The sequence below is a fragment of the Lucilia cuprina genome, chromosome X (genome assembly GCF_022045245.1).
Source record: "Lucilia cuprina isolate Lc7/37 chromosome X, ASM2204524v1, whole genome shotgun sequence".
NCBI classification, from domain to species: domain Eukaryota; kingdom Metazoa; phylum Arthropoda; class Insecta; order Diptera; family Calliphoridae; genus Lucilia; species Lucilia cuprina.
Window position 1 is genome coordinate 8,068,995 of NC_060949.1, and position 14,520 is coordinate 8,083,514.

General features: G+C 30.1%; 1 protein-coding gene across 1 annotated transcript in view; it reads left to right on the top strand.

Moving 5' to 3' along the window:
* LOC111686839 overlaps nt 1–184 on the top strand; it is an 83,167-nt gene extending 82,983 nt beyond the window's left edge. Inside the window, exon 7 of the mRNA XM_046952738.1 lies at nt 123–184. Within this exon, the coding sequence (XP_046808694.1) occupies nt 123–184 (62 nt within the window). The remainder of the gene's footprint in view (nt 1–122) is intronic.
* Nucleotides 185–14,520: the final 14,336 nt, after the last annotated feature.

Below are 14,520 nucleotides of genomic sequence, written 5' to 3' on the forward strand. Positions count from 1 at the left end.
AGTACTAAATTATCAGAGTGTGATTTTTTATTTATTTATTTCATTATTTTCTTTTTTTAATTCTAAACCATGTAATTTTGTATTATAAACTAAAAATACTATTTATTCCCTTTTCCCATTAGTATGTAAAAACAATATTTTAGCGTTTAAAGACAATTGGAGTAGAGTGGATTTTCTAATATAAATTTTAAGTCATTTCCAATTAAAATAACAACTAACATTTTTTAATTCAAAATAAAAACTAAAAAACGTACTATTAACATTTTCAATTACATGTAGACAATTTCAGCTACATATATAGGTTTTTAGCCTCAAATTAACGATCTTTCATTACAAATTGAATGTTTTTCCAGCCAATTTAATTTTTTTTCCAAGCAAATTAAATTATTTTCAAAACAAATTAAACTTTTTTCAATATAAATTAATTTTTTTCATTTGAAATTCATTATTATACCCTACACCACTTTAGTGGGGAGGGTATATTGGGTTTGTGCTGATGTTTGTAACATACAAAAATATTCGTCCTATACCCACCTTAAAGTATACCAATCGGCTTTTGGCTTACAATTAATATGGCCTTTTGGCTTATAATTAATTTAAATAATCCATTAGGTTAACAAAAGTCGACAAAACTTAGTTTTATACAACTTTAAATGACACTCCCGATTTTTGTAATGATCGGGCTTCATTTGACCCTACCCCTCATACAAACTCCCCTTCAGAAAATGACTTAAAGGTCAAAATTCACTTTCAAACACTAATAACACTTTTAAATTGTACATAAATAATATTGAAGAAGACTTAACCCCCCCTACCAACATTTTTAAGGATAGGGCCATATTTTGCCCTACTCCCCTTTAAGCATTCATTCCACGAAGGAATATTAACATAATAGTAAAAATCGTTTAGTAAGTACATACAGAATCTCTCATCATTGGAGCTTTTTTAATTTTTGAAAACGCAAAGACCCACCTTCTTCCAAAAAATCTATAAAGAAGTACAATTTACACCATAGATGCACTGATGAAGATCTGCAGAAATAATGACTTTAACACAGGCTTGCCGTAGGAGGGATATCCTTTTTTAATTCACTTATAATAATTTTCATATTTTTTTAGAAGTAGTAAAAATATAATGTTATAGAAGTAATTAATTTGACTTAATTAATATTAACACAAATAATAAAATTTAACTCACAAAAATCGAACAATTTTTAATCGTTTGTATCTACAAAACTAATTGACCAATTAAAATAAAATTTTGGATTCGAATTTTTAATTTTACTCCAACAAATCAAATTTTTTAGGAAATGGGTGCCCAAGCCCTATGCGCTTAGTATTCAATTGTTTTTATAAATGTGGTTAGCTATAGCCCAGGGATGGAAAATGAAAATTTTTCAGTATCAACAAATATTTCAGAGGGTACTTTTTAGACCTTCAGAGTACAGAAATAATTTTTGCTCTGAAAATAAAGATACGCATTTCTGTGCGTTGATAACGTTGGTCACTCCTTAAGTACATTTACATTTGGCGGTCTAATCCATCTGATTTCAAAAACATTTATTTACACCATATGATAATATTTTTTCTTGTAAATGTAATAAAAGAAAAAATTATTGTGGAATTGTGGGCCTCTAAATTTTTAAAATATAATTGGATATATACAGTAAATCCACTAAGTGTTTTGCCTACCTTTTTTTTTAAAGAATTTAGTTTTTTGTTCATTGTTGATTTCGTTGTATTTTTCAAATTATTTTTTAATTACTTTTTGGTTTTTTTGTTTTATTTTTAAAAGAACTAGTGTTAAGTGTTTTTCAACTGCAATTTGCAAAAATCATACCCTCATTGTGTGAAAATGTGATGTTATTTGCCTTAAAAATGTTTAAAGGATAATAATGAGGCAATTTCGATATAAAAAATTAGTTTAGATTTCTAGGACAAGTGTAAATTAATAAAATATAATTATGGGATATTTAATCAATAACATTAAAAAATATAAAATAGAGTAATTGATGAAATGATCCAAGGAATGATTAAAAAAACGCAATGAATGGTCTTTCAAAATCCTTAAATGCCTTGTATCCAAGGAAAACCATTGGGCTCCTGATTTATCTTCTCCAAAATTCATATACGCACTAGGAGGAACACTATGTTTAAATTTAGCCCTCTAACTAGACCCTAGGTTGCTTGGAACCAATGTAAAGTGAACTGTCGTGTAGTACAGGAAAAATACCTAATTTAGATATTTTTATATAATACATACACTTATATATATTTAGAACCCAAATCAAGATTAACTATCCAGATCCAAATACTCACTGTATCTTATTATTAAAATAAAGCATTTAAAATATGAGGTTGAATATCAAGATTTTAGCATGTAATAATTCTATAGTGGTATATGATGATGTCCCAATACTTAGAGTGGCTAGGATGGTACTTTGTGTTAGATTTATTGAATAAGAATCAATATTCTATAATTCTAAATAAAATGTACATAGTTCTCCCCAAATAGATGGAGTTTCCGTAGTTTATGTTTATAAATACAAAATGATCAAAAACACAGATTATTATTTATTCTAGGTCCAAATCCATTGATTATCTAATATATCATGTATCCAATTCAAAATTACTTATTATTTTCGAAATTTAATCAAAGAAACGATAGATTTCATGTTAAGTCAAATATTCATAAATTGCTATAGCAATATAGGATAATAAATCGGTTAAGAAATGTCAAAATTTAGTCGTTCTACTACTTAAATATCTAAAAAGTATTATTATTATATTATTAAATTTTATAAAATAATGCAGCAATATTACAAAAATTAATAAAAAAACCTAAAAAACAAAATACTTTATTAACCTAAAAAATTAACAATATGTTCTCATTTTATCAAAAATCTCATTAATTATTACCACGATTTTACTTTTTATGGTAAAAAATTAAAATTTAAAAAAATACAACAAACAAATTGCTTTATTTTGCTAAAAATAATTGTTCAGATAAAGTTTTTTCTTAAAATTTATAAAATTTTACATAGGCAAATTACTTAATTGATGCACTGTATATATATTTATATATATAAAAACCGGAGAGAAAAGAAAAAGTTTAACATATAGTAAAAAAAATTTTAAAACATTGCTTCGTCATAGAGTTTGAATTAATAACCTAAACACCACATAACCACGCACAACGCCATTCCACAAGGCTCACTTTTATCAGAGGTTCTCTTTATACTAGCCTTCAACCAACTCAGCTCAATAATAAATTAAACAAAATCATACTGAGCGTATATTGCGCGCGCGGATGATGCTGTAATATTTACCAAACACAATAACCTCATACACGAAGCTTTTCTAAATATTTTACAAGAAATCGACAATTGGGGTTTGATATCTGCAGTTGATAAATGTTAAGTTCTAGCATCTCTTACATTACATTTAAAAGCATTACTATTAACCAAGTCAGTTACTTCCAAACTTTCGGAATAGAGAACAATTTTACCTTTAAAGAACACTTCCTTCAACTTAGAAATCTCCAGACTTACTATTATTAAATTTCTAACATCAAAACACTTTAGGATTCATATATCAACAATGTTAATACTCTCTAAAATCGATTTTGCTCTTTCTGTTTATGCATGTTGTTCTAATTAAAATTTTTAAAGTATTTCAGCACCTTATCATGCAGCAATCAGACGGAGCATCCAATAAAGAGCATATTAATCGAAGTTGGTATACCTTCAATTGAAGACCACATTTTTGTACTTACTTACAAACTAATTCCAAAAATTATAGTATGTCGAAATAAAATCCTCTTCCAAGAAGTAACAAATAAGAAAGTATAGTCGGGCGTAGCCGACCATATGATACCCAACAGTTATGAATATTAAATGTGATTTATTTTACATTATAAAGCATTTATCTTTAATATTCCCTTCTTCCGAAACATTAAAGCAATTTATGAATGAAAAACTAATTTTCCGAAATGGGCTTTATATGGGGGACCAAGTCCGATAAAATTTTGTGAATCTATTTATATTTACATAATATTTTATTGTGCTGAATTTCATCGCGATATTTGTGTTTAGAAGTTAATTTGGGACATTTAAGTAATTTTCTGAAGGGAACTTTGTATGGGAGCTAGGGTCAAATGGGGCCCGATCTTTATGAAATTTGGCAGTTTTATCAAGACTTCTATAAAACTTAGTTGTGCCGTATTTTATCGATATGAATGTATATTTAACATAATTATGAGCTCAGAAGCCCTCCTCAGGGGGTTCATTTCTATGGGGGCTAGGTGAAATAATGGACCGATTTTAAACATTTTCAATAGGCTTCCTTGGGTCAAATGAAACGTGCGTGCCAAATTTCATCCAATTATCTTGAAAATTGCGTCTAGCTGGACAGCCAGCCAGACGTACGGACGGACATAGCTTAATCGACTCAGAAAACAATTCAAAGCCGATTGGTATACTTTAAGGACGAATATTTTTGTATGTTACAAACAGCAGCACAAATCCGATATAACCTCCCCACTAAAGTGGTGTAGGGTATAAGTAAAACACTTAAGGCCCAACTATAATATGAATAAGCAAGCTTAAGTTAATGACAAAATCGAACGAAAAGTCTCTCAAGTGCTTAAGAAAATCGCAGGAAACTTTTATGTGGCTATAATGTACTTACGTGCATTCGAAACAATTTAGCTCCTTTTGCACAATTATGTGCCACACGTAATAAAAAAAAGTACATATTTCATAAAAAAATAATTTTCTTGACAATTTTCATTTTTTTCCTTATTTTCTTTGTGTACAATAAACAAACAATTGATTTCGTACTGAATGTGCTGCGATACTCTTTGCTTAAGCAAATAAAATTTAACGAAACTCTCTTAAGTACATTATAGTTTGTCACATACGTTTTATATGTGTTCGCACATTTGCTTAAGCTGACTTCAGTTTATGTAAGCATATTATAGTTAGGCCTTTAACCGCACAAGAACAGCAAAATATAAATCCACTTTGATTAAATGCATTGATTATTCAAAAAACGTGGGTTTAACTTTTCGACCACGATATCTTAAAACCCCTTCCGAACCACACTGACTGTTAGACAACTTAATCTTCATTGAATCAATTAAAACACTACCGAAATCAACTATTTAACCAATGATATATACATACATAACGATTTTTAACAACATTAAACATAATCTCCAACAACGTGGCTGTAAACTAATATATTACCGATTGTTCAAAATAATAATAATTATATAAGTTGCAATTGGTAAAATTATCAACACCCGTGCAAAATCAGAAATCCTTTAGGAGTCCAAGCAAAATACCCAAAATCTTGCCCAAAAAGCATTACAAATGTAATTATAACCTACACCACTATAGTGGGGAGGGTATTATACTTTTGTGCTGATGTTTGTAACATACAAAAATATTGCTCCAATACCCACCTTTAAGTATACCGATCGATTCAGAATCATTTTTTGAGTGGATTAAGACATGTCCGCCCGTCCGTCCGTCTGTCCGGCTGGCTGGCTGTCCATGTAAACCTTGTGCGCAAGGTACAGGCCGCAATTTTCAAGATAATTTAATGAAATTTGGACCAAGCATGTTTTTTGGCCTATTGAAAATGGTTGAAATCGGTAAATTATTTCACCTAGCCCCCATACAACCGTACCTTCCGATTTGCCATAATTACGTCAAATATTCTACTATCTCTCTAAAAATTGGCACAAATAAGTTTTATATAAGTATAAATGACACTGCAGATTTTCGTAAGGATCAGCCCTTATTTGACCCTAGCACCCATTCAAACCCCCTTCAAAAAATGTCTTAAACGTCAAAAATTGACTTGTAACCATTTGTATCGCAATGAAACTCAATAAAACGGACTGTTATTTACAAAATATACCCTTTTCCCAAATTAACCGAGGATCAGTCCATATTTGACCTATATAAAGCCTCATTTAGAAATTTTAGTTTTTTATCAATAAATTGCTTAAATATTTTGGAATTATGGTAATATTCAACATAAAAGTTTCTTTATATGATATAAATAATTTGGAACTTAATGGAAAAATGTTTATGTATACTGATGACTTATGCATTCTCTACCCTTTAAGCAGCATTTAATTTTTAAAACTTTCGCTGAACGTGATTTAGCTCTAATTTTTGAGTATGCAAGACTAAACAAGTTAGTATTAAATCCAAGTAAAACTAAACTTTGTATTTAAACCTCAAAGATTTAAAAAAGATTTAACAGAAATACTATATCAATTGATGGAAGATATTGATATTGAAGAAGTTGATTCCATTAAATATTTGGGGTTCATATTCAAAATAATTTATCATGGCATCAACATATACAGTTCCTGCAACGAAAAATATCTCCAGCAATAGGAATATTATACAAACTAAGGCATAAATTGAATAAAGGTACAAAATATTTAATTTTTCACCTTAACTACATAACACTAATTTATGGTTCTAAACGTAATGCTGATTTTAAATCTTATGGCTTTCTCTCATTCTCTTTTTACATAAGATACATGTTCTCGGTCGAGACCTTGTATCAACGTAGAAAAGTTGGAAACTTACGTGATTTAATCCTGAAACCTTGTTTGCGAATCGTCCAAGGTTTTTAGGTTAAAGCTTTATATTAACTGTGTTAATTTTAGCCAACCAAAGCTCTGGTAGCCGTCTCACTCCGATAGAGGTTTATTTGCATAACCTCAATCATTGTAATCCATTTAAACTGTTTTCCAGAGAGTTAGTGATCACCACTCCGCTCGTTGGTATTGACTCCTCCAGGTAACCTGAAGTGGCTATTGATGCAGTGGGTACCATTGATGGCACTGCGGTGTCCTTATCAGCCATAGGAAAGCAGTCGTTTTAATCGACACTTTCCCAATTTTGGACAGCACTGCTGTTCTGTCTTTTGGCGAGTGAATGAGTTCCTCCTCACTTTTAGGATTTGACTCCTCTTAGTAAATTCGGTCATACTTAATTTCGCGTTTCTAGGTTCAGTATTATAGGACTTTTTATACTCTACACCACTATAGTGGCGAGGGTATTATACGTTTGTGCTGACGTTTGTAACACACAAAAATATTGGGCCAATACCCACCTTAAAGTACGCCGATCGATTCAGAATCATTTTTTGAGTCCGTCTTTCCGGCTGGCTGGCTGCCGCAATTTTCAAGATAATTTGGACCAAGTATGTTTTTTGGCACAGGGACGAAGCCTATTGAAAAAGGTTGAAATCGGTCCATTATTTCACCTAGCCCCCATACAAACGTACCTCCCGATTTGGACTTTTTATGCCATAATTACGCCAAATATACTATTATATATATATATATATATATATATATATATATATATATATATATATATAAGATATAATATATATATATATAATATATATATATATATATATATATATATATATATATATATATAATATATATATATATATATATATATATATATATATATATATATATATATATATATATATATATATATATATATATATATATATATATATATATTTATATATAATATATATATATATTGTAGTGTGCTCTTGCATTACACACCACTGTACAAAAACATCAACACACACACGTACATACACCGCACACTCCAAACATTAACAAAATCGATCAAGCTGCACTTTAATGAAATGTGACGAATGTTGAAAGGGATCATATTGGTGTTTGAGTGACATTATTAAAGTCACTCAATTCCCCAATTTGAAGACAACCTGATTGGTCAACTCTTCAAGTTGCAACTGTCGAAATTAGAATAAGTGCATGTATGGAATAGGATTAAGCAAGATAGAATGTAAATTAGAATAAGGTCGAATAGTAAAGAAGATATGTAAATTTTATATAAAAAGAGCCCCTTGGCCACAAATAAAACAGATTAAGACTAAGACTCAAATCGGCAACTACATTGCCTTGAATTTTATTCCGAAAATCTCCTTTTGCCCTTATTAAGGTAAGATCGGCAAAAGCAATAGCGTAGCCAACGGCAAACACTGCCGGTTACAAAACAAACTCTTTAATTATTTTACTTTTGTTATAGTCACTCAATTCCCCAATTTGAAGACAACCTGATTGGTCAACTCTTCAAGTTGCAACTGTCGAAATTAGAATAAGTGCATGTATGGAATAGGATTAAGCAAGATAGAATGTAAATTAGAATAAGTTAGAATAGTAAAGAAGATATGTAAATTTTATATAAAAAGAGCCCCTTGGCCACAAATAAAACAGATTAAGACTAAGACTCAAATCGGCAACTACATTGCCTTGAATTTTATTCAGAAAATCTCCTTTTGCCCTTATTAAGGTAAGATCGGCAAAAGCAATAGCGTAGCCAACGGCAAACACTGCCGGTTACAAAACAAACTCTTTAATTAATTTACTTTTGTTATTTTGACAAACCACCACATGGCGATCCTGCCAATCTAAAACCAACCCACTTTATCCTGCCAATCTAAAACCAACCCACTTGTCCTGCCAATCTAAAACCAACCCACTTGATCCTGCCAATCTCAAACCAACCCACTTGATCCTGCAAATCTCGATCCTGCCCACTTAATCTTGACCATGCAATCTCGATTTTTAAATGGAAGAATATGTACCTTTGGGCATAACAGAAGACATTCCTAAATACGTCCCAGCGAGATTAGGACCTCAAAAACTAACTTTGGAGGAATACAGTAGAAGACAGGAAAGGTTAAAAGATGACAATTTGACAACAATCCCAAAGATAGACACCAGAATAAAAAAAGAGAGGTGGACGTCTGGTCAGATTAAAAAAAATTAGCAGAAAACCTTAGAATTGTCAGAGACGAGCAAAACCCAATTGCATGGGAAAAAGCTCAAGAAATTTGGTCAGAGATAGATAAAATTAAGATAGAGATAAAAAAATGGGAAGACCTCAAAGTAAAGAGGTAACAGTGGAAGAGAATATAATCAATAATAATAATCAATCAGAAAATAAAGAGGAGATTGATAAAAAATTATAAAATAAAGAGGAGATTGATAAAAAATTCTTTTAATAATAATTGCAATTATTATATTCATAGTATATAGAATAAATAAATATTTTAAAGATTATGTCAAGAAAAGGGTGGCTACTGTTAATAATAACCCTGTTAATAGCAATGCTATAACAGATATATAAAAGATTATATATATAAAAAAAATTGTAATAAAATAAATAGAATATATATATGTAGTAGTATGTAGTAATAAAAATATGATTTATGGAGGAATTTGTGAAAAAATTAAAAGATATTTGGGCAAATCTAAAGAAAAGTCCCAATAGAAAATATACAAAAAAAGACCATAAAGGAAAAATTAGATATTATAGAAGATATTAAAGAAGGTTTTCAGACAGCATTAGAAATAGAAGGTGACACTGAGAATACAGTTGCACTGAAAATAGAATTTAATAATTTATGTAAAACAATAATAGAATTTTTAAACAAGCCCAAATGCAAGAAGAAAAGGAATTCATCATGGCTGCATTTAGTTTGGAAACAACTTCCAAAACTCTCCCATTATTCTCATGAAATTTCAGAGAACTAGAATGTTTTATGGTGACAGGTGATCTCATATATAAGACATTATCAGAAGTAGCTAAAAAAGATTTCCTTCAGTACGTTTTCTATGCGAAACTAACTTCAAATGTTAGAACGGCTATTGGTGTTGTTGCTGTGCCTGAGACTTTTGACGCATTGAAGAGTGCTTTACAGCAAAGATACAGAAATAACAAGACAATTCCACAACTACAGGATAGGTTAAACAATTTGTACCAAAGAAATTTAACGGTAAATAACTACAGGGACAGATTGACTGATATAATAGATAACCTTAATAAATTAGGAGTTGAAGAGTTAGGAAATGATGCCACAGAACCGGAGAAAAATGTAATAATTACCCTGAATAATAAACTAGCCCTTGAATCATTTAAAAGGGGCATAAATGACAATTTAAAAACAGCAATTTTTGCTGCACGTCCCAAAAATCTTCAAGAAGCAACAGAACTTGCTCTCGAATTAGAAAATGAGCAAAAAACAAACCCAAGCTCTATTATGCATTTTGAGAGAGGTTATAGGCAAACCAATAACTTTAGACCAAATAGACAAAATTTTAATAATAACAATTATAGGTCTAATAATAATTATAGACCAATTAACAACAATTATAGACAGAATAACAACAATTACAGACCAAATAACAACAATTTCAGACAAAACAATAATATCAGGACAAGTAGCAATAACAACAGTTTTAGGTCAAATAATGACAGTAACACAAATATTAGGAAAAGCAATTTTAACAACAAAAATAACAGTAATACAACTAGGAATAATAATAATAATAACAGCACTAACAAAGACAGAAGATATATACGTGCAATAAACGACACGGGAAACATGGAAGGCTCGGAATACGAGATTATTCCGGAAAGCCAAAATTAAGGATTTTTAAATTAACTGAAAATAACACAAATTTCATTAATGTCACATACAAAAATAAAACATTAACATTTCTTGTCGACACAGGTGCCGACATATCACTATGCCGTATGAACAAATATTTCGAAAATGAAGAATATTATCCAGAAGAAAGATGTAAACTAACAGATATCACAAATCAGGAAATAAATTCAATAGGAACTATTGACCTTAATCTATATTTAACAAACATAGAATGTAAACATTCATTTCAACTAGTAGATACAGATTTTCCAATTGAAACTGATGGTATTATTGGTCGAGACTTTTTAAAGAAATATTTTTGTAAAATTGATTATGAAACATTTACATTAACTTTATTTGTAAATAATACAACAATAATTTTGCCTATGCAAACAAAAACATATATTGAATTAACAATAACAATACCTCCAAGAACAGAAATTATACAACCAGTAAAATTAAATATAAATGAGGATAGTGTCATATTTAATAATGAGTTAGAAGACGGAATTTTCTTAAGTAATTCGATAGCACCCAAAAACGGAATGACACATATAAAAATTTTAAATACAACGAACTCTACTGTAACATTAAAAGGCATTCAACTCCAGACTGACCCACTTAAAAAATATGACATATTAAATTACAATAACATAAACAATGACGAGCGTTTTAACAAAATACTAAATACACTTAACATAAACAATAGTGACGAACATGCAAAAAAACAATTAATAGAAATTTTTAGAAAATATCAAAATGTATTTCATTTAGATGATGAAAGTTTAACAGTAAATAATTTTTATAAACAGAATATCACAACTTCTGATGATACACCAGTGTATATAAAAAAAAATTATAGACTTCCACATTCACATACACAAATAATAAATGAACAAGTACAGAAGATCCTTAACGAGGATATAATAGAACCATCAGTTAGTCCATATAATGCTCCACTCCTTTTAGTACCGAAAAAGAATACTGAGGATAAAAAGAAATGGAGACTTGTAGTAGACTTTAGAAAATTGAATGACAAAATAGTCAATGATAAATTTCCACTAACTAGATTAGAAGATGGGTTGGAAAAACTGGGAAGAGCAAAATGGTTTTCGACGCTCGATATGACTAGTATATTTTACCAAATTGAGCTTGAAAAGGATTCAAGACCACTTACAGCATTTTCCACTCCACATGGTCATTTTCAATTTAAACGACTCCCATTCGGTTTGAAAGTATCATCGAATAGTTTTCAAAGAATGCTTACAATAGCATTGTCTGGATTGGATTCTGAAGCTTTTCTGTACGTAGACGATATAATAGTATATGGTTGCAGCTTAAATCATCACAACCAAAATCTTGTCCAGGTTCTTGATAGACTTCATAGATATAACCTGAAACTAAATCTACAAAAATGTTGTATTTTGAGACCAGAAGTAGTTTATTTGGGTCATCTTATTACTAAAGACGGTGTAAGAACAGATCCATCTAAATACGAAATAGTCAAGAATTATCCTATACCCAAAAATACAGACGAAGTCAGAAGATTTGTTGCATTTTGAAACTATTATAGAAAATTCATACCAAATTTTGCAGATATTGCAAAACAATTTAATTCTTTATTAAAGAAATCAGTTAAATTCGAATGGACCAATGAATGTCAAAGTGCTTTTGACACACTAAAAGAAAAATTAACTAATCCACCAATATTACAATACCCAGATTTTAACAGACCTTTCATACTTACCACAGATGCTTCAAATTACGCACTAGGAGCAGTTTTATCACAAGGAGACATTGGACAAGACCTACCAATTTCATACGCTAGTAAATCTTTACAAAAACACGACATTAATAAGAACTTTTAGCAATCCATTGGGGCATAAATTTCTTTAAACCTTATTTATATGGTAGACAATTTATAGTAGTAACGGACCACCGACCATTAATTTCACTATTTTCACATAAGAATCCTTCATCAAAAATGACTAGAATTAGACTAGATCTGTGTGACTATGATTTTTCAATTGTCTATAAAAAGGGCAAAATGAATACAAATGCAGACGCACTTTCCAGAATAGAAATTAACTCAGATGTACTTAAACAAATGATACCACAGGAATATGACGAAAAACAAAAAAAGTTTTAGTAACAACAAGAGGCATGAAGAATAAAGAAAATGAGGCAAAGAAAGAATTAGATAAGAGAAATGATGTTAATGAATTAGAAAATACACGTGTAGAAGAAAATAAACTGGAGAAATGCACATCTCAGAAGCCTGATCAACTTCACATATGGGAATGCACCTCCATTAATGACGTCAAAAATATAAACAAATTGCAATTTAATAATATTGAGAATGTAGAGAATTTGAATATATATATAGAAAATAATATTGTGCACATTGGTCGTGATGATAATTCAACGAAACCCGTTTCGAATATGAAGAAATCTCGAACCCAAAATATTGAAAACAAAAAAAATTATATGCATACAAGATTCAGCGAAAACTCAGCGAAACTAGATTCGATTCTGAGGAAACTGATATCTAAAAAATACTTTTGGACTAAATAGAAAACATATTGAGGTTTCCAAAACTGCTTTCAGTTTTCTGATCCCAGCTTTGGAATTTTAGAACATGTCGCCCTAAGTTGAAGTTTTGATAAAAAAATAGGTCATATTCGGAAGGACGCAGTGGCAACATATTCAAAAAATAGGACAAGTTTTTTTACGCCAAAGCGTTCTGCGTAAAGATACCTTTTAGAAAACTATAAAATTGTTATATGTCCTTAAAGAAAATTTTATTTTATTAATAAAAGAGTTAAGACACATTTTGGGCAAAAAAAACGGCAAAAATCTAAATTTTTTTTGAATTTTTAAATTAAAAAACGTATATTTTTGAGTCCATTTGGTCCAAAATTACGCCCGGTATTCAAAAAAAGGTGGACCAAGGTATGGTAAAATTTGTATCACTAAATTTTTAAATGCCTATAACGCGGATATTATAAGAGATAAGTAGTATGTCCAAGCATCAAGATCTAATAATCTTTGTATTTGGGCGAAAAATAAAAAAAATGGCACGAGTTTAAAAATTTTACATGTCGTAGGTACCCTACTTTGAGCCGCCACAGCTCCGTCCCTGGGGCATCTGCAGGGTTCATCTTCAAAACTTAAACTCGAATACTCCTTGGCTACGCTCATGCCAAATTTTATCCCGATCGGATCAGCCGTTTAGAAATGCCAGATTTATTTCCAAAAAATTTCCATTCTGCCCCACTGTGCAATGTTTGAAACATATTTACATTGTTTTCATAAATCCATCAATTGAAAGTTCTTGAAAAAATGGAATTTTCTTTAATAGAATTAAAGAAGTATGTGTTGCAAAATACATTTTGAAATGGAGTCGGAAGTTGTACTTATTTTTATCGTCATTGGCATTTTATATTTATTTTATTGTTGAGTTGAATATTGCATTAGAGGAGCTTATTGGTGGTGAAGATTTATCCAAAAGATAAAAGATGTGTTAGTTTGGTATGCCCAATTCTTATCTGAAAAACAAGTAGGAAAGTATAGTCGGGCATGGCCGACCATATAATACCCTACACCATGAGTATATTTAAAAAAAATTATTTTTTATAAAGAAACTTTTATGTTGAATATTACCATAATTCCAAAATATTTAAGCAATTTATTGATAAAAACTAAAATTTCTAAATGAGGCTTTATATAGGTCAAATATGGACTGATCCTCGGTTAATTTGGGAAAAGGGTATATTTTTAAATAACAGTCCGTTTTGTTGAGTTTCATTGCGATACAAATGGTTACAAGTCAATTTTTGACGTTTAAGACATTTTTTGAAGGGGGTTTGAATGGGTGCTAGGGTCAAATAAGGGCTGATCCTTACGAAAATCTGCAGTGTCATTTATACTTATATAAAACTTATTTGTGCCAATTTTTAGAGAGATAGTAGAATATTTGACGTAATTATGGCAAATCGGAAGGTAC